The 27,076-nt window shown below is 42.6% G+C and overlaps 1 protein-coding gene and 1 long non-coding RNA gene across 5 annotated transcripts in view; one reads left to right on the forward strand and one right to left on the reverse strand.

The window, feature by feature from the left end:
• Positions 1-6,415, reverse strand: part of LOC107523828 (uncharacterized) — a 10,324-nt gene extending 3,909 nt beyond the window's left edge. Inside the window, exon 1 of the long non-coding RNA XR_001601901.2 lies at positions 5,615-6,415. This is a non-coding gene — a long non-coding RNA (uncharacterized LOC107523828). The remainder of the gene's footprint in view (positions 1-5,614) is intronic.
• An 885-nt stretch (positions 6,416-7,300) lies between these two features.
• TPK1 (thiamin pyrophosphokinase 1) overlaps positions 7,301-27,076 on the forward strand; it is a 183,805-nt gene continuing 164,029 nt past the window's right edge. The window contains exons 1-2 of one of the 4 annotated variants that reach the window (XM_087820966.1): positions 7,301-7,368; positions 7,723-7,786. In XM_087820966.1, coding sequence (XP_087677092.1) covers positions 7,315-7,368; positions 7,723-7,786 — 118 coding nt within the window. In that variant the 5' untranslated portion in view covers positions 7,301-7,314. Of the gene's footprint in view, positions 7,369-7,722; positions 7,787-21,035; positions 23,590-27,076 lie in introns of those variants that run through there. The other 3 variants (XM_087820968.1, XM_087820967.1, XM_087820969.1) reach the window with 3 other exon arrangements.

The following is a 27,076-nucleotide window of genomic DNA, read 5'->3' on the forward strand; positions in this document are numbered from 1 at the left end:
ATATATATTTGGTTTTATGCATGTATGTATATATGTATATCATGTTTATATGTCCATGTATAAATATATGTATGTACACACATATACATGTGATTCAGCTATTGCTAATAGGGATTCAGACAATATGAATAAAAGATCAGGCAGATTTGAAAATGAATGAAAAAATGAATTCTAAAGACATAAAAACTATTAAGAGAAAACTATCCTCAGAATATGGTTAAATAGCAGAAAAATAAAATTGGAGAATTTCTGAGCTGCTCTGCGAGAAAAATGAAAGGTTTGTCTTCTGGGAACATTTAACCAAAAGGAGATCTGAATCCTGGAAACTTGAATTTCAAAGTGAGATACCCAAAAGAAAGATTCTACAGATAATAGCTTTTATGGAGGAGGGTAATGAAATCAATCACCCATTCGGTTATATGGTCCAACAGTCAAAATATCCTCATCATGAATGCAGAGCTTCCAATAACTCTGGGGATTTAAGTTTTGATCTTAAACTTAATGAAAAGAACTTCTTTCCAGATAGAAGTATCTGGTACAGGATCTTCCTTTCTGCATAAATAACCAGAAAACTACAGAAACCATAGGTAACAAAGCAGAACTGTCATGCCTGAGGGAAGAGAAACAAGATCAGCCTTATGATCATCTCAGCTTTCTATTTGGAAGCAATTTCCAGACCAGAGCATAGGTAGGAAAATCAAGTAAAACCAACTATTTTATTCAACTGAAAAGAACAGAGATAAAATTTGGGGGAGGCCAAGGTACCTGAAATTTGCAAGACAGAGTGTCAGGGAGTCATTCAGAAAAAGAGCTCCAGAAATCTGCATAGAGATCCCTTCAAGTCTTTGAATTCCATCTGGTCATGTGTTAAGTAGAACTCTAAAAGACTACCCAAAATACAGTATCCAGAAAACTAGAAGCTAAACAATTCCCAGAGCTCACTAGGGTTGGGAGACAGTGGGATTCCTACCAGCCAGAGAGGAGAGAACATTTTCAATACTGAGGGCATTTACTAGGGACCTCAAAAGAGTCTTGTCTTAGTACCAGGACTAAGTAGTGTTAGAGTAGATGCCACTGTGAACCCATCCTAACAAAGCCTGAAGACAAATCTCAAAAAAGATAAAGCAGATCCTCAAGGAACTTAACTGTCTGCCAAAACAAACTTCAGGATCTTTAAAGGAAGAAAACGAAATGCAAATACTCAACCACATAACCATTACAATGTCTAGAATCCAACCAAAAATTGCTAGACATGCTAAGAGGGAGAATTCCTTGACCCATACTGGGGAGGAAAAAGGCAATAAAGAGATTCCAACATGACAGAGATGATGTAATTAGCAGATAAGGAATATAAAATACCTATTATAATTATACTCAAGGATTTAAAGGAAACTGGAAGACTTTTTTTTTTTAAATACTAAAATGGAACTTCTAGCATTGATAAATACAAGACCTGAAGTGAGAAATTCACAGTGATATCAGCATCGTGGTGGCATAAAATGCCCCTCGTATTTGTCCCCCTCCCCCAATAACAAAATTTTGGCATCTATCCACAGATAAAGGTACATCTGAGGGAACTGTGGGATCCAGCACCCTACACAAAGGGACCCGGGAGGAGTCTCACTCACCCATGCTTCGGGTAATAGGCACAGAGACCTCAGTCCCGCCTGTGGATCTGCAGTGGCTCATGAACCAGCTCCAGCCCCTCTTAGCTGTGATCTGGGATCTCCAGGAAAACACTTGTCTTAGACAATCACCCAAAAATGAGAGAGCAGGAAATATAGGTTTCCAGAGGAGAAGTTGCAGCACATCAAGGAAGCAAAACAAAAACAAAAACAAACAAAAACAAGTTTGGACACATTGGAGTGGGTGATAGGAAGAGCTTGACTTTACCCCGTTGCCCCTCCCCCAAGGCAGAATATCTGAGGACCCTTATCAAAATCAAAGGTAATACAAGAAAGGAGCACCACTGACAGATATTGCCTCATGAAAATAGATGCCAAATCTTTAACAAAATATGAGCAAATCAAACCTAGTAACACATAAAAAGGAAAATGCACCAGACCTTGTGATACTTTCTCCCAGGAGTTAAGATTGTTTTAACATTTGAAAATCAAACGATGTGATTTTTCATATTAACAGAATTAAGTAGGAAAATGTTATAATCTTAATAGGTAAAAAAAAAGACATTTCACAAAATGAACACTCATTTATAGTAAAAATTTCAGCAAACTAGGAAATAGAGGGGAAATTCCTCAACCTGATAAAGAACATTTATGAAAAACCTGCACCTAACCTCAAAATTAATGGTAAAATTCATAAATGCAATATGCCTAAGATTTGGAACAAGACCAGGCTGTCTCTTCTCAGTGTCTTCTTTCAAAATTATACTGAAGGTCCTATCCAGTGCAATAGACTAAAAACAAAAATAAACCAAGGCATTCCGGTTGGAAAGGAAGAAATAAAACTCTGTTGCGGACGATATGATCAGTATATTCACAGTCAATGTGATCTGTAGATTCTAATAAATCTACCAAAAAAGTTAAATGACTAATGAGTGAATTTAACAAAATCACAGGATACGAAGCCAATGTAAAAAATATAAATTGTATTCTATATGCTAAGGTATAAATATCCCTTAGTGGGATAGCCCTGAGGTACCTTTCGCAGCACTTCCCAGGGGATTTAGCTGCAGTCTCCCACAGGGGTGCCTGGCTTATGCACCCTTCCTTAGCTGCCTTCTCTAATAACCCCACTCTCTACAAGTGTTTCTGCACCTCCAGATCAGCTGGTCAGGCTCCAGTCCCTTTGCAGATTCTGTTTCTGAGGAACCCAGGCCAAAATACGTGGCAGTTGGAGCGGCCTGGAGTTGAGAACAGGATGATGCAATTGGGCTGCAGGCTTGCCCGCAGTGAGTGCGTGATACAGGCTGTGGCTACAGGAGCTATTTTGAACTGATCCCTTCACCAATGTGTGATGCATCCTGGTTCCTTCATCCCTGCACTGTGATGATGTCACCTGCAGTTCGCACGGATGTCTGCAAGCACCCAAAAGCCCATGAAAACCAGAGGAGAGGGGTCAGCAATGTCATCTTGGCAGCCAGTCTACCCTCTCCCGCTGCACCCTCCAAAGCTGAGCATTAATCTTCGAGCAGCATCGAGGCGTGGGAAGGGAAAGGTGAGAGGGAGCAGGGTGCTTTTCTCCTCCACTCAGAATTGCTAGTCTAGGCTTTGGAGATGGGAGAGGAGGCAAGTTTGCAATCAGATATGAGACTCAAGTTTTACAATGAATAGCCCTGAATCTTAATAACTGAGCCTATTGCAATACTTAGTTTTTAATTTAATATTTAAGTTTGGTGTTAAAGTGAGCAAATTTTAATACTGAAGGCAAACAAAAAATTATGAATTAGAGTGATGTCCTAAATAAGTCTCATATTCATGGGGAGCTTGATGGGAGAGTAGGTGGGCGAGTCGAGTTGTTTGAAACAGAGCACAGCTGGCAGTAGTTACGGAAAAATAAATTCGGGTAGATAAACATACATGACGTGTATATAAGTATATGCACATAAATACTGCTTAAGAGAGCTCTCTCAACTTCCTGGAGCATGCATGTATATTTAACTATTGAAAAAACGCATTAAATTGGGATGGTGTTTCTGAACGATGGTTGTAAATACATCTGACTAATCTGGATTGCTCATTAAAATGCAGGTTACTGCCCAGCCGGCGAGGCTCAGTGGTTCAGTGCCGACCAATGAACCAGGAGGTCACGGTTTGATTCCCGACCAGGGCACAGGCCCAGGCTGGGGTCTGGGTCCCCAGAAGGGGGCGTGCAGGAGGCAGCCGATCAGTGACTCTCTCATCATTGGTGTTTCTCACTCTCCCTCTCCCTTCCTCTCTCTGAAATCAATAAAGACATTAAAAAAAAAAAAAAAAGTATGCTTCTGCATCTGTCTTAGATTAAGATTCCCTCCACGTGTTCTCACGACGCCCATAAGACTCAGGTGTCCTTTGTTTTTCCCTGACCCTCGGAGCTCAGACAGTCCCTCTAAGCCCCTTTTCTTTTCCGAGATACAACTAACGTACATAAGTTTCATTTGTACGCGACTCTCCATTCTTTGTCTCATGAATGATTAGCTCATACTAGAAATGTTTGTTTGCCCCCCAAACAGCTAAACATAGAAATAAACATTTCCTGCCCAGCTGACTAAGATGTTCCCTGATCCCTGATCTCTGATCATGGAACATCTTAGCTGGACAAGAAATGTTTTTCCTGAGACTCTTGAACACCTCCCTATAAACATGTAAGGTAAAACCACATTGTGAAGATCCTCGGGTCTTAGGATCTAGAGTGTGTTCCTGATTCTATAGCCTGAATAAAATTGTCTCATTAATTTCCAGGTCCATAGCCGCACAACTTTTATTATAGTATATTGTTGTAACTGTTCTATTTTATTATTAGTTGTTAATCTCTTTCTGTGCCTAATTTATAAATTAAACATCACAGGCATATATTATATATGCATCTACAGAGTATGTATGTATGTACAGAGTTTGGTGCTATCCTTGGTTTCTGGGTGTCTTGGAACTTGTCCCCAGAGGAAAAGGGAGGACTACTGTATGTCAGACTGTGGAAAGGACTATTAAAAAATATAATGAGATTACAGAGCAAAATGAGATTGTGAGGGGCTTGACTGAATCTCGGGGAAGAAGATACTTTAGATAGGCTTTAAAATAATGAGAGTTTTGATTGATGGATGAGAGGAGATAACAAAGATGACGACATCTTGATCCAGATGGGCCTCAACAGGCTGGACTAACTGATCAACAGAGTAAGCCCCGGCAACTTGCTGAGTTTATGGAAGGAAAGAAAAGGCAAACTGAAGTTATTTATCAAGGAATGTGATGGGACTCTAAGAGGGGTAAACTAATGAGTTCAGTTTCAGCCACTTGAGTCAGAGGTAGTGGTGAAATATTTACGTAGAGATATCCTATAAGTGGCTAGAATTACTGCTTGAGCTGTGAAGAGATCAGAATAGATAGATATGCATCTGGAGCCCAGAGGATGATTTGATTTTCTGAAAATAACGTGGCAATCGATGGGCTTGACGGTCAAAGACTGGAAACTCCAAGAATACTTAGTGGCAGCGGTAAGGAGAGCAGCGGTGGCAGCAAAGAGGAGTTGGCACCGGGGCTCAGGGTCTCCGAGCTTTTCCCCTTCAGCTGTTTGGAATAGCACTTGTTCTGCAAAATTTGAAAAGATGTGCCAACCCTCCCCTCACGCCCCCCTCAAAAAAACAAAACAACAAAACAAAATAAAACAAAACAAAAAAACTGTTGCATGCTGCAATGTCTTTGAGAAAGTCTGGGTTTGTAGATAAACAGCTTCTTTCCTTCTGGTACTCACAAGATGTTTGAAGATAGATAATGGGTGATAAATCTCTAAGGGGATGGGCGCAAGTATGCAATTTTCCCAGCTGAGTTCACTGCAAACTGATTTCACCACTTCAAGGAGGTGGGGGCAGAGTAGGAGACACCTGGTGAGGGAGATGGGCTAGCCATCTTTGTAACCTGGAGAGAAACCATCTGATCTACTAGCAGGAGCTCCTTCCTACCTTGCGCAACTTTTGGGGGTCACAGAATCCACTGGAAATTCGGCTGAAGCTGTGGAATCTCTCCTCCGAAAATTGTACCATGTCTGTATGCGGCACTGCTTCCCAAATATGCCAAGGAGTAACAATAACGGTGCGTTAATTTTCTCATACATTTTTACTCACTTAAATTTTTTCAATATGCCTATGCAAAAATATTAAGGTAATACAAAAGTGTGTGAAATAAAACGTAGTATTTCCCCTCAACCTAGTGCCTCCCGCACACTCAAAGACCACTTTTAACAATTCTCTCTAAATATATCCAAATACATTAAAATACATAAATGGAGTATTTTTACCACTTGCATTTATTAAATTTACTTCATCATGGACATTTTTTTCACATGGGGGCCTACTGATTTAGCTTCACCTTTTTTGATAACTCCTGGTGTGATGTACTATACATTTCCATTTCCCCCACCATTTATTAAGCCACTTAAATATTTACGGAACCCCCGATCATGAGTGAGGCCTCCTGTTTGGTTGGAGAAACTGCAATGAAAAAAAAAAAGCAAGTATGTTCCTGCTCTTAGGGAGCTGAACTCTAGCACGGGGCACAACTCAGAGACAAGTAAACAGCTAAGCCGGGTTTATGTTTAAACAAGCAGTGAAAACAGAGCTTGTTGAGTAACTGCTGGCAGCAGGGGAACCAGCTGAGGTGCGTGTCCACCTGCGCAGAGGTCACCTGGACCTGCTGAAGGGAGAATCAGGGAGGGGAGGAGAGGGGCGGGGAGAGGAATGAAGAACTGCAAGCAGCTGGTGGGTGTGGGTGTGGGTGTGCGTGTGCTGAGGCCCGCTCTTGGCCAGCTGGCACCCAGGAAAGCAAGGCTTCCGCTGCCCCACAAAGACTTGGGGAGACAGAGACCCTTCCTGATGATGCCATCTCAAAGGAATGGCACTCGGGTCCTCAAGAGTGAATTGTTAGAGATACACGTTCAGGCTGCAAGCCACTGGGGAGGTCAGGAGCTCGAGTCCCTTCGCGGGGCGGCCGGGGTCCTTCTCAGCCAGGTATTTCCACGGGCGCGCGTGAGTGGGTGTGTGGGGGTCATCCTGGGGACAGGCTCGTGCAGCTGGAAGCCGTGCAGGCCTTGTCAGGCCCTTCAGGGCAGGGGTGTGCACACGTGGTTAGGTGCTGGGACTGTGCAGGTGTCACCAGTCCTGGGGAGGGTGGGACCACGACGGTGGAGTCTGGAAGCGCCGTCGCATGAAGAACTTGGTGCCAACTGCGGTTTAGCCCAGGAAAGGTGAAGCCAGGGGAGCCTAACTGTGTTCAGATGCGTTTCCGATGGTTCCGAGCGCCAGGGGTGCCTCCAGCAGGCGAGGTCCTGGGGCGCACGGGGGGGGCAGGGGCAGCGGCGGGTCCGCGGAGGGGGTTTTGGCCCCAAGGGCGAGCAGAACTGTTCTGGAGATTGTTGCTCCGTCTCGTAAAGGCGGCTGCCCGGCAGCGGAGGGAGCCGCTCGCCTGCAGCCCCGAGGGGAGCGGCGAGAGCACGGCCGAGAGCGGCTCCCCCGGCATCCGCGGCGGGCGGGCGGCGGGGCGCGGACAGCGCTGCGCACGCGCGGGCTCCCGGAAGGGGGCGGGGCCTCCTCGCGCGCCGCGGACTTAAAGCCCGAGCGCCGGCCGCGCGCCGCCCGAGGCGCCGCAGCCGATCGCCGAGCGCTCGATGCCCTCGCTCTGCCGCCCGCGCTCGGCCGCCGCTCGCTCCGCCCGCCATTGTGTAAGTGCGACTGGCCGCCCGGCGCGTCGCCCGCGTCCTCGGCGCGCGGGCCCGGGGCCGCCGGGGTGGCGAGCGCGACGGGGGGAGGGGAAAGGGGGGCGGCGCCCCTCGCTCACCGCAGTCCCCGGATGGCGGCGGGCGCGCGGGGAGCGCTTGGTGGGAGGGGGGCGGCGCCGTGCCCGCGTGGGTGCCCGCAGCGCCAGGGACGCCCGCGGGGTTCGGGTCACCCCCTTCCCCCCCGCAGCCGAGCCCGCCGCCCCGGGGCGTTAAGGCGGCCAGAGGGTCTGGCGCCCGCGCGCGCGCTCTTTTCTTGAGACCGACACCCTAACGTGGCGTTTTCCCTCCCTCACGCAGGGGCCCGTCACGCGGTATGGAGCGCGCCTTTACCCCGCTGGAGCCCCTGCTGCCCTCTGGTACCGTATGTGTTCCCGCGTGTCCCCCCGGCAGGGACGCGCCGAGTCCCCAGCCCTGCCCCACGCCTCGCGCCCCCGGCGCCTCGGCCTCTCAGGGTCGCGGGGACACTCACCGCCCCCCACGCGGCGCGCCCCCACCTGCGGGAGCTCAGGGCCGCTCGGTCGCGTCAGGCCCGCAGCCCCCGGGCGCCGGCCGCTCCCCGCGGGACCCGAGGCGGCGCAGCCGTAGCATCGGGCGCGAGCGCCCCCACGTTATCCGTTAGAAGGTGACCAAGCGGCAAAAGTGTTTTCCAAGACCCGACCCCCCGCTTCGGGATTCGAGTTGCTTTCAGGTTCCCCGTCACCGCAGCCCCCGCGGAAGCGGAGGGGATTGAAGGAGGCCTCTTGCCAGCAGCGCCCCTTCTCGGTGTAGGAATGGACTTGGGTGGGAATTTCGCAGTATTAAATATATATATATTTTTTATTTACCGGTGAACTCTGTGTGTGTTGTATCCGAACTTTTCCGATGTATGAGTTTCGTGATTGAAACGGAGTGCCTCATTTTTTTAATGTTTAAGTGTGTTTTCTGCAAACACATGAATTCGTTAGGTTTTGTTTTGCCTCGCACCACACAGAAGCTAATCGCTGAAATTCTGCGGCATGCCAGAAAATATATTTTTTGCCACTCTCACCAAAAAAAAAAAATAAATAATTTTGATTCACACTGGACAGCTCTTGTGGCTATGGTTGGGTTGGCTGTTGTCATTTTTTAAAAATATATCTTTATTGATTTCAGAGAGAGGAAAGGAGAGGGAGAGAGAGAGAGAAACATCAATGATGAGAGAGTCATTGATGGAGCCCGCAACCTGGGCATGTGCCCTGACCAGGAATCGAACCCCTGTCACCTGGATCCCAGGTTGAGAGGCTCAACCGCTGAGCCACTACCTGCTGGGCTGTCATTTTTTTAATTTGACAATCTAAGGGTAAAAAGGTCAGTCCCCCTGACTAAATAGTCAGGTATTGTATGTTTTAAAAATTCTTGCAGCACACCAGTTGAAAATCGCTGGTTTTAAGGTATTGACTTTGATTTGAACTTGTCAGCTTTTCCACATCCTGGGAGAAATGATGGCAGAACAATCAAAGGACAAGAGTAGAAAGAGTAGGGGCCACTGACCCCTCGCTCTCCAGTCACTCCCTGTGCTGAGCTGTTGACATACACGGTTATGTCTTATTTACAGCTGAAGGAGACAGACCTGGAACCTGAACCCAGATATGTTTAACACAGTGAAGAGGCTGGGTGTTTATACATTAAACAGCTTTCCCAAAGTGAAGCATCGGCAAACGTAAACATTTTGCAAATTAGAAGTCCTAGTTCTCAGTTACCCAGTGTTGGCCAGACCAGCAGCATTTCCAAAAGTGAGCATGGGACCCAGGTGTCCTTTTGACGTTCAGATTGGTTCCTCAAACCGAAGCGCTTGCCTGACTGAAGATTTCTGGTGTTTTCTGGGTGGGGAGAATATGATAGGGAGATGAGTGCTGCACAGCAAAGCTGGTTCTCTTCGCTTTGTTCTTCAGTGTGTGATCGTTTCAGTATTTATCAGGAAGCTTTGTGTTCAAAACTCCACGTGTCTGAAAGTAAAGTAGATTTATTTTACACCTTTTCTAGCTAAAATAAAACTGGAGAATCAAACCATCCTCGGAATTATTATTTAACACGTGTTTATTTCCCAATCTTAAGACACAGAGCAGACAGGCACAGAGGTTTTAACATCTGGCTTAATAAAAATACAGATGTTATTTTTTATAACAGTACATATGCAGTGTGGGGCAAAAGTAGGTTTACAGTTGTTCGTATGGAAAATAATGTCTAGAACCATCCATATTTAAACTCTTCCATTGTTCCAAAAATAACGTTTGCAGTTGCTTGTTCCAAACTAGGACCCCGTGTGCATTCCATTCAGTCTTTTAAAATCTAGCACAGTTGTCCTTCACATTTTAAACCCTCAAAACAAATACTGACATTTTAAAGAGAGCTTTTGAATCAGTCTTCATTGGATCTGATAGAATAAAAAATACAGCAATTTGATATGAAACATCATTCACTTTAAACATAGATAATAAACTGAGTCAGAAGTTCCATTTCTCTTCCCCACATAATTTGATCATTATAAATGTTTTATGCTAGAAAGCCTCTTATTACTCTGTATTTCTTTGCAAAACAAATCATATATTTAAATTTTCATTCTACAATAGAAAAATAATTTCATAGTAATTTAACATTTTCCGGTAGCCTCATTGAAAAGGTAAAACAAATGAAGTTAATTTTAGTTACGTATTTTATTTAATATCTAAAATGTTATAATTTCAACATGTAATCGGGATAAACAGTTATTAGTGCGATTGTTTACTTTTTTTTGTACAAAATCTTTCAACACCAGTGTGTAGTTCACACTTTTAGCACATCAGTTCTGATGCTAGATTTTCAGGAGAAGTACTTGATCTATATTTAGTAATAATTTGTGATATATTTCATCATAATTTGTCATATTTTTATTCACGTCATCAAGGAGCAACTCATGGACTCTGTTTTGGAATGAACTTCAGACACAGGGAATAGAACATTCCTTTCTAAGGAAAAGCCTTTTGAAACAGGTAGTTGAGATAGAACTGGGACTAAAACCTGGGTTTTCTGACTATATATTTTTCCTAGTATCAACATGGCTTTTGTTGTTGTTACTTAAAGCACTATGGCTGCTTTGAGACTTGTACAACTAGTGGTATTTTTAAAGAAACGTTCATGTCTATGGATGGCAGAGAAACCTCTGACAAAAGCTGCTGCTTGAGGATTGTGATATTTTTTTAAGAGACAGAGTAGTGGGTTTTTAAGTTTCAAGCTTTAAGCCTCTTACTTTACTCTTCTGCCATTTCCTAAATTTAGAAATCCACCTAGGCAGTCCTGGAGTCTTCTGATGTTCATGCCTTCCTTGGTGTGCAGCTCGTAATTGTTGGAATCCTTCCTTTCTGTTCTCTTCAGTTTGTTTCTAACTCAGGATTTGCTGCCATAACTGCTCTGTGTGTGCTTGATATAGTTTAACTTTTCCCTGTATTTTACTTGATTTTCATATTTGCCTTAATTTTTGTCCTTTTAATTAGTTTCATTATATTTAATGACAAAAAATGTTTGCTTTATCCTCATTGGAAAGGGCCATATAATTCCTTTTGCCTTAAATGCTGTCTCATTAACTCCACAAGCCATCTTTCCCCATTGTCTAGAGAATCTATTGCCTGTGTTTTATGGTATTAAGTCTCTGTAGTATCCCCCATCTTTCCGTATTAGCATTTTAATTGCTATATGTTCTAAAGTTAACTTAAAAATAATCTTAATTCTTTAAAAGAATTTTGTGAATTGATACTTTCTAGCATTATCAGAAATAATGGTAATCCTTTAGATGAAACAGTTGAAAATATCAAATGAAGCTATGGGGGCAGTTTTAATATTCACAATGCTAAAATGTTATGTATGGTTTGATTACACCAAAAAAACAGTTTTCTGTGGGTTTTGATACATTAACACCAGATGCCTTTTGAGGTTCTCTGAAAAAATGAGGTGTGTTTGTGCTTAACTTCCCATCAAATGAACTTGATTATCTTTTTTCCTTGGTTAAATCCATCAGAAAGAGTTATTCTTTGTACGTGGCAAACAGATGCTCAAACAAATGGATTTCATCCCAAGAGAGTTGCTGCGTCTTTATGGCGCCATTGTCTTTGAAGGTTTCCATTCATCACAGTGGAATAGCTTCTTTTGTTTTTATGACTTCCAGAGGATTTAAGCATTTGATTTACTCTTAGGTCATATGTAAGGTGGTGGCTTCTGGCCCAGTTGCTGCTGCTTGTGTTGAGGCAGTTTTATTTTTTCTAGTAGAAAAACTCCTGCAATTCCTTCCCTGTCTGAGTAAAGTGGTGTGAACAGTGAATCCTGTGTGGGAGGGGCCTTGGGAACCCCTAATGTTCAGGGCAGGTGTGTCTTAGTGTCCCTCGGACATGGCTACTTAGCTGTTTTGCTTGAACATGCTCAGGTGGCTCTTGCCTTTTGAGAAAGCGTATACAGTTGTTGGACAGTTGATTGTTAGAAATGTGTATTTAAAATAAGCTGAAATTGACCTTTAATACTCTATTTTCTTACTGAAATAGTACAGAAGACTTTTACTTGCTTTTTACTTAATCGCCCTCAAATATTGAAAAACCTTAACCAGATTTTTCTCATTTTTTTTTCCTCTTTTTCCAGGCTAAATATTGCAGTTACATGGCAATCAAGTAATTGTTGTAGGTCTATTCAGAAAATCTATTCTTGTGTGAGTTTTGGCAGATTATCTTTCAAGGAATTTGTCCATTTCATCCTGATTATTAAATTTGTTGCCATAGAGTTGTTCATACTATTCCTTTACTAACCTTATAATTTCCATGAGATCTGTAGTGATGACCCCTCTTTCTTTTCTGTGTTTTCCATTATTTTAAATTGTACCATCTGCAGGATGTTGAGAATCGTGATGAGGCAGGTTTTGATAAATCATCAGAGGAGTAGTGCTTCAGATTCCAAACAGCCAGGAAAATGGAGCCTCGCATACCGTTCTCTGCTTTTATAAGTTTCCTTGTATGATGCGCTAAGACCTTGCTACTCAAAGTCCCCAGATCAGCAGCATTGGTATTGTTGAGGTGAGGGGATCGCAGGCTGGAAGAAATGCAGATTCTCAGGCCCCACTTTAAACTGACTGACAGACTAGAATCTGCCTTTGAACAGAACTCCTATGTGAGTCTTATGCTCCTTAAAGTTTGAGAAGCCCTGGCCTAAAGAACATGCCAGATTCCTTTTTAAAATAATTAAAACAAAAATCTCCATCACATTTAAAGAAAATAGTTATCATTATACAAAACTTCCTTTAAACTAGCCCCATAAGGTGGTTTTCTTTTGAGATTTATTGTAGTCTGTGGAAATGCCTATGCGATAGTGTGATCAGGACACACACAGTGCAGGAATGGCGCACCTGATGTGGTGCGTGGATGCCTTTCTCAGCATCAGCAGTATCTTGAAGTGCGTGTCCCCTTTGTTGTCAGTCCGTGTGCTTTTCAAAATGCCTGCATATGATTCTGATATTTTATCAATATACTTGGGATGTAACATGAGGCTTTCCCCATGCATAATTTTGTTTTGATGTTGTTAATACTTGTAATTACTTTTTTATCTCATACATATTTTTGAGCCAGCATTTGAGTGCTTTCTATGCACATGGCATGATGCTAAATCCATGCAGTTCAGATACACGGTCCAAGCCTTCCTGGAGGTTATAGACTAGCAGGACAAATGGGTAGTAAATCAGAAATTAGAGTGCAGCGTGATGAAGACACTGTAGCGGAAATCCTGGTGTTAGGTGGGCCACTTGGGAAGGCTGCAGGACTTAGTGAAGGCTTCTGGGGAGGGTAGTTAAGGTGGGACACAGGCTTAAGTTTCATAATTTTAAAATCTTTATAATTAACGTCTGTGAGATAGATGTATATCTTAGTCCACATCTCATTATCTGTTGAAAGAAAATTTCTGGGAGTGGAATTAAAGAATCAAAGGTCTGAACCTGTATGACGTCTACTGTGTTATTAGATGGCTTTCCAGAAAGGTTCAGCAAGTCACACATGCCATTGCAGCATTTTAGAGCAGCAATTTTCAACCTTTGTCATCCCACGGCACACATAAACTGATTACTAAAATTCTGCAGCACACCAAAACACATGCTGTATTTTTTACTGATCTGACAAAAATAGATATAATTTTGATTCATTCCCACAGGATGGCTATTGTTTTGTTGGCTATTGTCATTTTTCTTATTTGACAAGGGAGAAAATGTCAGGTATTGCATGTTTTAAAAATTCTGCGGCCCACCCACTGGTTGAAAATCACTGGTTTAGAGTGTCCCTTTCAGTGTGCCCTTGCTGCAGTGCATGCTCTGCAGGTTTTGATGAACATACTCATGGACTGTAGCTACCGCTTCTCCACTCCCTCCTATGACTTTTGCTTCACTCCTGTTGGAACTAGCCACTGTGTAAGTTGGGAAAATTGTGCACTTGGAAATGAGCAGAAGGGATTGCTGGGCGTCCTTTCAGCAGAATGCTGCGCTTGTCTAGTGGCCTCTCCAGTGATGATACATGGGGGTTACACCTTTTACTCGCTCACTTGATGAGGCTCTTTGGCAGCTCTGGGTGAGTGTGGGAAGGTGGGCGTTGACTGATGGTCCTACAAATGATTCTTATCTGTAATAATACAACATGATTTCTGCTCCGAAGAAGAGAGAACCAGATATTCTATTGCCCTCTATTGGAGATTTCTAAACTTCCTTTCAGCTTATGGTACTCTTAGTGCTTCAGTACTTTTCTCCTGGTGCCACTAGGCCAGACGAAATAGCTAACTGTTCCTTTTATCAAGCAGTTAGGCTCAGACAACTCGGTAGTGGTTTGTACATTGTCCCTGTTAGTGCGCTGAGTCGCCCTGAGCACCTGGGGCTTTTTTTTGTGAACCCCTCTTATAATGCATTTACCATTTTTGCATCTATTAGCAAATTCCTTTTACTAATTCTGTTTGCCTCCATTCGAGTTTGTACTGATACCCTCATGAACTGAGTTTGGCATTTTTTCATCTTATAGCTGCATGAAAGTCACATTTTAAAACTTCTTAAAAATTATACTTTGGCAACAATTACATTCTTAGTTTGTTGTTAATTTAAAGGGTTAGTTGCCCTAGCCGGTTTGGCTCAGTGGTTAGAGTGTCGGCCTGTGGAGTGAAGGGTCTCCGGTTCGATTCCAGCCAAAGGCACGTACCTTGGTTGCAGGCTCAGCCCGGTAGGGACGCGTGCGGGAGGCAACCAATCGATGTGTCTCTCTCACATTGATGTCTCTCTCTCTCCCTCCCTTCTACTCTCTGAAAAGCAATGGAAAAATGATCCTCAGGTGAGGATTAAAAAATAATAATAAAGGGTAAGTAGATAGCCATACATTTCTTTGAACTCAGTTTCCTTATCTGAAGGCGATTTGTCACTGACTGTGAGAATTCAAGGTGAGGAGGCTTCTGGAAAAACGTGGCCCAAAGCCTTGCAGGAGGATGTGCTAGGCAGGCAGGGACACATGTCTCATTCTACACACGACACAGTGCAGCCGTTGAACAATGTTTAGTGGGAAACACAGGCAGAGGAGGAGCACACGTGTTGCCCCGGCCCTCATCGGGCGAGAGGGTGCATAGACTGGCACTGGAGCCTGCCTTGGAAATGGCTCCAAGACAGGACTTTCACCCCATAATGTTCCACATATTTTCAGAACGTCTAGGTTCCTCTGTAATGTAACACGGGGAACTTGGATTGTCAGAGGTGGGAGCCTGGGTTCCTTGTCAGCTCATTTCAGCCTGGTTTTCGTTGCTGGTTCTTGACCTGCTGAACTAGCTAGCTCCTTGGTCCAGAGATGGGGAAGGGAGAGAGATGAAATAAACCTCCCAGGCCACCTGGATGTGTTTCCTCACTTGTTTTCTAAAAAGCTGAACTGGAGATAGTAGTTCATAACTTGACCTTTAGGCAACAATTATATAATTTGATGTATTTTAATTTCTGTATGCTTTGTCTCCACGTGCTAAGTATTGCTTTTTAACTGTAGAAATGACTTCTTGTTCCCTGAACCAGTGTGTCTGTCAATTCTGAAAATATTTCCCACCCAAATTTAAAAATTATAACTGAAATTGGGAATTAGGATAGGATGCATTTGGGATTGATGAGATATATGTCTGGAGGATTGGTGAATAAAAGGAGCTGACCTGTCTGTGATAGATTTGGAAGGCTCAGAACGCTGACACGGGACATCAGGACTAGAGCAGGACATCAGGACTGGAAAGGTGAGGAGGTAACAGGAATTTACAGGTGCCTAGTGCCTGAGGCTATTGTGTAATTTCCAAAACCAGGCTAGCTAGGGAGTCAGAAGCCTGGTGGATACTTTATACAGTTTCTGTTTAAAACTATCAAATAATTTACCACTTTGATTTCTGCTGTCTTTTTCTTGATCCAGATTATTATTATTGGAGGAACAATAATTGGTTTTGTAAAGTTGTCTATTGCCAGTTATCGACTTGCCTGAACTGGTGTTACCTGTTTCAGTAGGTCTGTTAGGATACGGCTGCAATAATTCCTGTTGATCAAAAGGTCTCATGTGAAGGGAACCCTGTGCACGGCAGCTCATACTAATGCCACCCATAGACACCAGAGATCAGCCGAGGCGTGCACGGGGCTGTGATGGTACATACCTGTGAGGGCTGTGCATATTGTAGTTCTGGATACTTGAAATCGATCATAAATTCACCCTTTCTGTTACTGCTAGGAGATGAGTTATTGTTTCCACTTGCCAGGTAAGAACAATCCTCGAGGTGAACTCTGACATTGCACTTCTGCCCTTGAACTGCGTTTTATGTAGTGTAACTGCTAATGTTTAGTCCATTCCTGGCTGCTGAGTGCCAGAGCTGCTGACGCAGCTGTAACAGCCCCGGAGCAGCACTCAGCTGAGACAGGAATGCTTTAGGGATGGCCCACCACGTGAGGAAGTTTCCACTCACCAGCACTGAGGGCCAGGTGTGAGCTGTGTAGCCTGTGCTTACTCATTTCACCTATTGTGTCTGCACAATAGCTCCTTGTGTTTGCATCATCGGCATAAATGTGATAATGATGATGATTACGGATATTTGCAGAGCGCTTACTGTGTGCAATGCAAGGAGCAGGATCTTCCTAGGATTTTACATGTATCACCTTGTTTACTCATAGCCACTCTTCAGAGGAGTATTGTTGCTCCCATTTAGATGAGAACAGTGAGGTGTGGAGAGGGGGACTGTCTTGCCCTAGTCACATGACATGAAAGTGCTTTCAGAATCGCCAACCCAGAGCCCTGTGAGAAGCAAATCTAACCAGAGTACTGAATTTGTGTATGCATCCTGATGTCTTAAGCCTTAAGAGTATCCAGGCAGAATGCAGTTTCTTAAAGTTACTGTGAATATGCTATTATTTAACAAACCAACTAGTTGTTAGAATTGTGTCAGAAGTAGGAGTAAGTGAAAAAATAAGGAAACATCTGTAGTAAGTGAAGGAATTTGAGGAAATTGTGTACTGTGTGTGTTTAAATGTATTTCTCTTAATTCCTAGACTTGGACTTCTGTGTTGGCTGCTCAGAGGTGTTTTAGATCATTTTGATTGAACTATCGGTTTGCCAGAAATGTGGAGTAATATATTAACACAGTATTTAAATTTCTTTATTTGTATATTTTAATTGAAGTATTCTTAAAACTGTTAAATGTGCAAAACAAGAATTTTTCCTTTTGATACACATGTAAAAAGTTAGGTAAGAGTCCTGGCTGGTTTGCCTCAGTGGTTAGAGTGTTGGCCCGCAGAGTGAAGGGTCTTGGGTTCGATTCTGGCCAAGGGCACATACCTCTGTTGCAGGCTCGATCTCTGGCGCAGAGGCAACCAATCAATGTGTCTCTCTCACATCGATGATCCTCCCTCCCTCCTTCCCTTCCTCCCTCTCTCTCTCCCCCTCCCTCCCCCCCCCTTCCTCCCTCCCCCCCCCCCTTTCTCTGAAAAGCAATGGAAAATATCCTTGGGTGAGGGTTAAAAAAAAATTTTTTTTTAAGTTAGGTAATATTATGTATGAGAACAGCGCATTATACTTGTTCAGCCTGAGGCTTTCCACCTACTATTTTAAAATGACTAGATAACCTGCTTTTTCTTAATTTGAAGATCGTTTTACTGCTTTTGCTAAAATGCTCTAGTGTTGTTGTAGAATGTCAGTGACATTATGCATTAAATATCTTACGGTGGCCAAATTATTGTTCTGCTGTTCAGTTTTCTAGAAGATACTTGATTTGAGAAGATTGGGAAAGATTGTCTACTGGTTATATATGGACAGCCAAATTTAAAAAAGAAATGAAGGCCAGGAGAGAGAAAAACCTTATAGTCCAAAAGATTTCTTATGTTTCATGGAGCATCTGATTTGGACAGTACGTGGCAGCGACTGAAATGCTGAATGAACGGAGATCATGATTGAATTAGGGTAAATAGAAATGACCTAGTAAAGATAAAACATGGACAGGATTTGGGACTAACTAGAAACATATTTCAACTGGAAGGCCATTGTAAGAAGAGAGATAGTGATTGCATATTTAAAAGCATTTTAAGAACAACAGCAGTTATATTTGCTCTGACTTGCATATTTCTTATTGTGTGCCAAAACTCTCAAGAGTGTTTATATACACAGTATCCGTCTAGTCAACCAGAAAAATAACTCCATTAGATAGCATCAGGTGAATGCCATATAAATAGCGAGCTTATTGAAAAAAAGTGTGTATGTTACAGTTCATAGTATATTAAATACCTTATTACAGAAACTAAATGCTGTCAAAGTATAATGAAAGTGTAAATATCATCATCACTAGTGTTAGTGCAGCATCTTCCAGAAACAGTCAGGCTTAATGTCTATCTTTGGAGGATTCACTAGGCAACAAAATTCTGTAGGTCCTGTAAGGATTAATTGCGGCTTTGAATTCATCAGAGTTACCTTTATTAAAGAGTTCATTTAAAATACAGAGGACAAAGTGACATCTCAGAAAAGCCATAAAAATTATCTCACTGGTTTGATAATGGGACTCAAAACTGCAACTTCCACCTGATCCTTAGAGTAAGTTACAATAACAGTAAAACAGAAACCATTGGTTGTAGATTATTCCTGCCCTTCTCCCTTTCCCCTCCTCTCAGCCTTTAAATTTGTTTTTTGTTTTTTTACTTTTCCCCTCATTTTTTTTCAAGTCTCCTTCCCATCTGCTCCTGATCTGCAAGGAGTTTGTTTATTGATAAATAAATAAAGAGAAATTAAAGGGGTCCTCAAAACAGATTTTTAACAGACTGAAAATACACATATATTACTAGTCCTCAAACCCACCTGTCATGTAAGCTGCCCCTTTTCTAAACAACCATCCGCTCTGTTCTAGCCCCATCTCACCACAGAGTCTTTTATGAATAGACAGTTTTTTTAAAAATACTGAATTCAGTCCATAAATTACACATCTCAATATGTTCTCTGTTTTTGACAAAACGAAACAGTATTTGAAAACGCAGAAGCCCAATCCAAAACTAATTACCACAGAGTCATCTATACAGGATTGCATGGTATCGTCTCCTCAATGCTGTGTCCTGCTGCAGAGTGACATGAGGGCAAGGGCTGCAGGTCATGAGCATTTTATAAGCCATTGGATGCCATTATTGTGAACTTTAAGTCATTTTTGGCCTTTGTGCATAGTTGAGGATAAGATATTTGGTTTAGTTTAATTTAGAAAAAGTTAATGGTGAATGGTTGGAACTGGACAGTGTGATATTTACCTTTGTAAAAGAAATTTAGTATTGTGCTTATTAGCTCTAATTAGCAGTAACTTTATAATTATATAAATATCTATACCCAAAATGCATTGTTTGTTTGTTAGCTTTTAAAATACATTTTTTTCCCTTGATTTTAGAGAGAGGGGGGAGTGAGAGGGATAGAGATAGAAACATCGATGAGAGAGAAACATCTATCGGCTGCCTCCTGCATGCCCCCTGCTGGGAATGGAGCCTGCAACCTGGGCATGTGCCCTGACAGGAAATGGAACTGGTGGTGACCTCTTGGTTCATGGGACAGTGCTCAGCCACTGAGCCACCCTGGCCGGGCTTGTTTGTTAGTTTTAAACTCAGAATTTATTTTCTCATGGAAACGTAATTGTAATGTTAGTTATGGTCTCAGAATAGCCCGTAACAGCCCATTTAATGCACAGTGTGGCAGAATCATCATACTTCCAGCAATCAGGTATCCCCACTTCTGAGATCCTGGCAGGAAGCCTGCGATCTGGACTCTAGAAGTGGTCCTGGTAGCAGGTTCGAAGGCCCTGGAGGGACCGCCCCCGGCTGTCAAGTACACTAAAGTGTGGCTTTGACGTCCGTGGGCCCAAACCCTGTTGATAGGTAGATACAGCCTGTGTTGCATATTCCAGCTCATTTTTCTTCTTTGGGGCTCATTTTCTTTTGGTATAAAAGCTGTACTTGCCCAATAAATCATAGGCTGCATTATAATATTATGGGGGTTTTTTTCCTCCCCTTCACATAGCCACTGTGTGTGAGAAATTGTAACTTTCAACTATGAAAGGTAATTATAATGTGAAACTGAAATCTGCGTGTTCTTGAAGGAGCTGGGAATATATTGACAGCTTTTCCCTTCAAAATTACTTTAATTTCTTTTATCTTCGTTCAGTATCTTATGCTTTTAAGATAAGGACTGATTTTCAGAAGAGCTGTTCTCCTTCCCCGTGTCAGAATCCCCATGGTGAGAGCAGGCTGAGTTTCCACTGAAGGGTGAGAAGCAATTCTCGGTTTTTAATGGCAACCCTGTCAAACCAGTGCTGGGAGGATGCACATGACTGCTGTGGGCTGTAACTGTCGCTGTCCTACACGTGCAGTTTCAGGTGGTTCAGTCTCTCTGCAAGCATGAAAGCCAGGCAGGGGATCTGAGAGTTTGCACGTGCCAGGGTTTTAAAGTTTGTTACATTTTTATTGGAAGTTCCCATGTAAAGTTTCTAAGGGATGAGTTACTCCAAAATGAAAGGTTTCATCGTTTTCTGGCTGTAGCAGGTTTTTGCTCTCCAAAAGAATGGCCAAGTTTCTTCCCAAGCTAAAACCTCCTAATTCCTTTTTCCTTCTTTCCCTAAACTGTCGAGTTTAAAGTGATTTTGATAACACCGTGCTTAGCCCTGAGAGGACAATAGTTCTTTGCTATAGAGAGAAATATAGTGTTGGAATATAGTGAATGCTCCAGAGGAAACTGTGGCTTGGTTTAACAGTGATCAGATAGCCACAGTTCTCTCCTGGTTTATTCTGATTGTATTTTGGCTGGGCTCTGGATGTTATAACATTCATTTTAGATCAGAATGGTCATCTACATTCAGATTTGACATGTCTGCTCTCTAGATTTTCCCCTGCACATATTTATCCTTGTAGGAGGGGTACTTCTTAGTCTCCATTTTTGTGATTCTCCTTACTATTTTCGAGGTGTTTAAGCAGGGTCTCCGTGGTCTCTCCTTGGGAGAGCTTGTAGAGTTAGACAGGAGGGGTGGCTGGGTTAGGTTGTGTTCACTTTTTTAAAAAATGTTTTTATTGATTTTTTAGAGGAAGGGAGAGGGAGAGAGAGATAGAAACATCGATGGAAGAGAAACATTGATCAGCTGACTCCTGCATGCCCCCTACTGGGGATCAAGCCCCCAACCCGGGCATGGGCCCTGACTAGGAATCGAACCCTTGACTTCTTGGTGCATTGTACGATGCTCAACCAACTGAGGCATACCGGCTGGGCTGATGGTGTTCACTTCCAACCCAGCAGCCCACAGCCCTGGCCTGCCCCTGCGGCGTGTACCGCCCTGTGAGGCAAACGCATCTCTTGTCTCAGGAAGCTGTGAGGAATTCTAGAGAGCTTGGCTGGACTGATGAAGAAATCAGACTTGTTTCCTTTGATGAAGGGGTGAGGCAGATGAGAAGTCTATCCCAGAGAGTGGTTTTTGACTAAGGAACTCAGCCTTGATACTCCAAATTGAGCACAGGCCACTCAAGGTTTCTGCTCTGACTGAACGGGAGGAAGTAGCTAACATGTAGAAGAGAGTATTTCTAGTGAAAAAGTAGTGGGTTTTTTATTTAATATCATTACGGATATTGCAGACAATCCTGGCCTTTATCCCTGAACCTTTGAATAAACCTCCTGAAGAACAGTAAGAATATGAAAAGTGACATCTTTGAAATATAATATTAAAAAATGCCGTCAGTCTCTGAAATTGTATGTAGAGACGTATTATTAAAAGAAAAGATTTAATAGAAGTTGCATGAAGGGCTGGAGTTTTTCAGTGACTTCAGGATTCAAAATAAAGTCTTTTTTTATGATGGGAAACTTTATGATCATACACAGGCCAAAAAAAAAAAAAAGCACATTTTCATTGCTAGTGCAGGTTCCATAGAACAGAATGAGTATAATCTGCTATGGAAATATTTTTATTTGCACCTCCAGTGATGTCTATATATTTTTGTTGGAATCCATTTTAAATTTAGTTCCACACTTAACTAAGGAACATGGAAATGAAACTTAAATTGCAAGAGGAGAAATTATTTTAATAGAATGTCATAACCACAAGAGTAAATGCCAGCTTACCATTTTTCTTGATAGTCAGAATTTTCATTACTCTGAAGTTTCACTTTAAAAAGAAATGTGCATACATTTAATTGGTTGTTTAGTAACAAACATCCAGAAGCCTGAGCTTGCTCAACATATTAAGGGCATAGAATCTGTGTGGTTACCTGTTTCTTGAATTTTATATTAAATTGGGATTACTGACAGTTAGTGTATACAAACACATATGTTTTTGTAATTACTTTAGAAATATTTTCTTTTTATTAAGTTAAAATTCTTATTCATGAAAAATGAATTTGTAAAGTTTTTTTCCCCCCTAAATTTTTATGTTGTATTAAGTCATATTATAATTTGCATAATGCTGATAGGTAGAGGTTGGAGTTGTAAATGTAAATTGATTTTGGCAACCAGAAAGGCAGGTAGTGTTTTTTCCCTCTCTACTTAGAAATATATTGTGACCTGGAAAAATGTGGAAAATGAAGAATACGTTAAAGAAATTTTGCAATGGAGGGAGACTAGCATTGTTTTAAAGCCCCATATTGTTTAGTAATTCTGTAATAAATGTTGTGAATTTAATACTCTAACCGGGAGTGTTTTTGAAAAGGGAGGATATTTGTGGATATGTCCAAAGCTAACTAAGCAAGTTAACTCCATACCTGTTTCTGAAAGAAAAAGAAAAGATAATGAAGTTAAGGCTGTATAGTTCCAGGTAGTTTTAGTCCTGGCAGCAGGAAATTAGCTGCTTTGTGAAAACAGCGTGAAGTGTAATTCAGAGCAGCTGTCTGCTTTATCAGCAGGAAAAAACTGCCCATGTTTCAAAGAACATCGACTGCTCCAGGTCCCCATTGTTGACCTGCTCCACCTGCTAGGGTGTGCTCAGGACTAGAGGAAGTTTGCCAACCTTTTAAAAATACGCCAGTGAGCCTCCTACATGTCATTTGTGTTCTTTAGTTAATTTTTAAACTTGTATCCATTCACTATTTAAAAAATTTTTATTGGTGTATAATAACCAGAAAGTCTCTAGCCTGGTCAGTTCTCACACATTCAACGCTGCACCCCTGTGTTCACAACCGAGTCACCCCGCTGCTTCTGCCTCCATCTGATGCCAGCGTCCAATCAAGACTAGATCCCTCGGTGACTTTGTAGTATTTCTACACTGGCTAACACAGTGACCAAAATATTAAAAATTACTTTTCTGAATCTCCTTGGTAAAGTGTTCTGGGAGAATTTCAGTGTAGCCTGAAAATAAAATGCTAATGACTTCTTTCCAGTGATGCTGCAGTGTTGATAAAACTCCTCTGTGCTTGTCTCTGCTTCTCCCCCGTGCTCCATACAGTATTCAGTTTGAATGAACACTTTTAAACTCTCAATTTGTGCCGGGCCCTGTGCTGATCTGGAGGGAAGCAATAATGAACGTGCATTAGACCTGTAAGAGTGCACTGGAGCATTTGGCAGAAGGATGGGATGGAAGGACTGTGCCCCAAAGCAGAATTGGTGTCACAGATTTGAAATTCAACAGCTACTTCTGAGCGCCATGGGCCAGGTGTACTATGCTGTGTACCTTGTCATGTAGGTAAGACAGGCGCTGCCTTCTGAAGTGTGTAGTCAAATTGGGCAGCTGAAATTGAGTAATCGCAGGCCAGCAGCCACAGTGCAGGGTGCCAGCCGCCCTAACCCAAGCACATAGCAGCTGGCGTCAGAATACATAAGCCGGCGTGCTCAGGTACCTGGCTCTCGTCTTGGGCAAAGTGGTCAGTAATTAGTGTTTTCATGTTGGGAGGACAATTGCTGGATAACTTTCGGTTCCAGCACAGCTGGTTTGAACTAGTGGGGAGCATGACTGAGGGGGTCCAGTAGGGTGGAGTTTCTGTGAAAGGGAATGATCAGTTTGCTCCTGATGAGGAACTAATGGTGGGGATAAGTCTGTAGGGTGGGGCAAAAGTAGCTTTACAGTCATTAGTACGCAAAACAGCTTATTCTTGTAGTTGTAGTGATTATTGTATTATTTATTTGTATTACAACTGTAAACCTACTTTTGCTCACCCCTGGATAATGAGTTTTTTCTTTTTGGCCACAGTGTTGTGTGTGTGTGTGTGTCTGTGTATTTTAAAACATGGAGGATTAGCAGCATTATGTGTGCTGATAGGAGTGACCCAGCAGACAGGGACAGGATGGATTATGTAGGAGAAAAAAGGAAAGGACTACATATAGGAGGGGATCTAGTGATGAGATTAGAACAGTTGGGATGGGACCCGGGGCCCAGGAGAAGGTGGGCTTAAGGAGCCAAACAGCTGCCTGTCTAGGAAGGAGAGGCCCAGACTGTCAGTATGGAGATGATGTCGGGTGGGTGTGTTTTCGTGGATTTGTGGGAGTTTTCCGACTGATTCCGTTTTATCACTGAAGGAGGGCGTAAAGGTTAGAAGGCGATAGTGAGAATGGGGAGGGAGGTTCAAGGGGAAAGACGTGAAATTAGTTTGAGAGAGAGTGGGGGAGTGTAGACCCTGCGAGGACCCACGTCCCACTTAATTCAGATTTGGCCATCTCTGTTTCCGAGAAGCACCTCAGCTACTTTTACTATTTTTTTCATTCGGATCGAAGTTGGTTATTCTATCAGCCTCCAAATAATTTAATCTCTGTATGTAACTCAAATGTACATAAAATGCCCCTGAGCTCTGTAGCTTTGCTGATATAAAAATTAGAAGAAAGATCTTTTAGTATCTCCTCCCAAGGACTCAGTCCAAAAATGTACAGAATTTTATATACTGCAGGACTGAAGAGTGGGAACCTGAACCAGACCCCCTACTGTTAGGTGATTTAAAAAAAAAAAATTTTTATTTTTTTGGCCAGATGAGCTAACATCTTCAGTTTTTTTCATCTTTAAAATGGGAAAGGGAAAGAGTAGTTACCCAGAGTGTTGTGTGATATTAAATAAAACATTCAAACAGTAGTTAGTGCTAGCAGTTAAGAGGAATTAGCCACACCCTTCTTGGTCCACACTGAGCAGAGTGAGCTTTAAACATTTTGAGGTCAGATTTCTGCCTATAGGTCCCTCCAGTTTAGCTGCAATATATACAAATGCAAAATTCACATATAATCTTACTTGTTTCTGTTTGGTAAGGCAGGCCCAGCTCCAAGCTGCTGAAGTAGCAGCTGGTACCTTTCCTTTGTTTCTGAGTTGAGTGATAGCCTCCAGGGAAGGTGTCTTCCTTGCTTGTACAGAAAGGTTCTCATGACACAGATATGGTTAAAACACCTCATGAATTGTTTCTTGCTTTTGAAATGCTGCAAAAATCACATACCCAACTTTTAATCTCTATATTTACCTTAAACTAGAAAATTCTACACTGGTGATTTTATTAGTTTTTAAGAACCCAGTGAATTTACAGATATTCCTAGGGAGTATGCCATTTGGGGGGGGGGGGGTGTTCATTTACTGATATGCCAGCACTCTAGAAAAAATTTCGAAGTACTAGAGGATTAAAAGTAGTGGGCACAAAATGAACACTCTCTTCTACTGAGAACAGGAGAGATCTGCTTGTTAAAATGAGACATTTCTGTAAAATAGTTCATTGTAGTTGAGGTTCAGTAAATGGTGGAGCAGTGCCATGGGAGCTAATAGAAGTAAATCTTTTATGAAAGTGTGCGAGCCATGGAATACTGGGCCTAGCTCTTAGCTGTTTTAGTTAAAAAGCATTATTGATCATATCCTGAGTGCAAAGCCCTGTGTAGGGTGCTGCAGGGGAGGTAGAAAGGAAATAAAGACCAGTTTCTGCCTTTGAGGTGTGGGGTAGAGAAGGCATGACATTTCAGATTTACAAGAACCACGTTTAGTCTGTTCTTTCCATTTTTCATCCATGAAGCTGGAGTGCTCCAATTAGCTTCTTGCTCTGGGTAATTATTAAGTGATGTTATGACTTCCCAGTGGACAGGTGGGATCAGGCTACTATAACAAAACAGCACAGAATGTGCAGCTTCTGAACATGGAAATATATTTCTCACAGTTCTGGAGGCTGGAAGTCCAAGTCTGGTGCCAGCTTGGTCGCTGCCTGGTGAGGGGCCCCTTTCTAGGTCACAGCTGGCGCCTTCTCACTGTGTCCTCTCATGGTGGAAGGGACTAGGGAGCTCCGTGGGATTCCCTAATCTCATCTACCTTCGTGACCTAAGCACCTCCCAAGGGCCCCATCTCTTAACACCCTCACTTTTAGGGGAGGCCATCCAAAGGGAAGTGGCAGCTGCTGGGACTTTGCTACAAACCCACCTGGGTGGGGTGATGCTGGGGGAAGCTGGTAATAGTGAGGTGCCCCACGGTGAGGTAGGTGCCCCTTGATAGGCACTCATCTTTGAAGGAACCCGGAGGACTGTTCCAAGGGAAGCCATCCTTGGGCAGATGCTGCTGGATGCTGGCCTTTCAGAGGGCAAAGAACCACATGCTATCCTGGAGTCTAGTGAGACTGGTGCATCAGAAAGAAGCCCCTGCTTCAGTGTCCTTCTGCAGACAAAGCCTGGCACTGGGCCTGCCGGCGAGGGGAAGTAAAGAGCACACTGAGCTCCACTGTCACAGAGCAGGCGAGGAAGGGTGGACTTGGAGCTGGGAGGCAAAAAATGGACAACTGACAAACTGTCAACCTACCAGAAATTTGGGAATATACAAGTGATACCATTAGATACAATCAACAAAATTCACAGTATGGACATACAACCTAGTTCCTTCAAAAAAAAAAACAAATTGCAAGGAACGCAATACAAAGAAATGGAAGGAAAACCTGGATTATGAGAGCGAGAACAGCTGTACATGTGGCCCTTGTTTGAACTCTAATCTCAGTGAGCTGGGTATAAAAAGCTTTTGATGCAAGAGAGTAATTGAACACATTGAGTAACTGCTTTAAGCAGCCATCTTCCAGTTTGGGATGTGATGATGGTATTGTGGTTATGTCTTTAAAGAACCCTCACCTTTTAGAGGTGCATGCTGAAATATTTACAGATGAAAAGATACGACGTCTAGGATTCCCTTTAGTGATGCTTTTGTTGCCTTTGTATTGAAAAAAATCTCAAAGAATGTG

Source organism: Miniopterus natalensis, chromosome 10 (genome assembly GCF_054644295.1).
Source record: "Miniopterus natalensis isolate mMinNat1 chromosome 10, mMinNat1.hap1, whole genome shotgun sequence".
NCBI lineage: Eukaryota > Metazoa > Chordata > Mammalia > Chiroptera > Miniopteridae > Miniopterus > Miniopterus natalensis.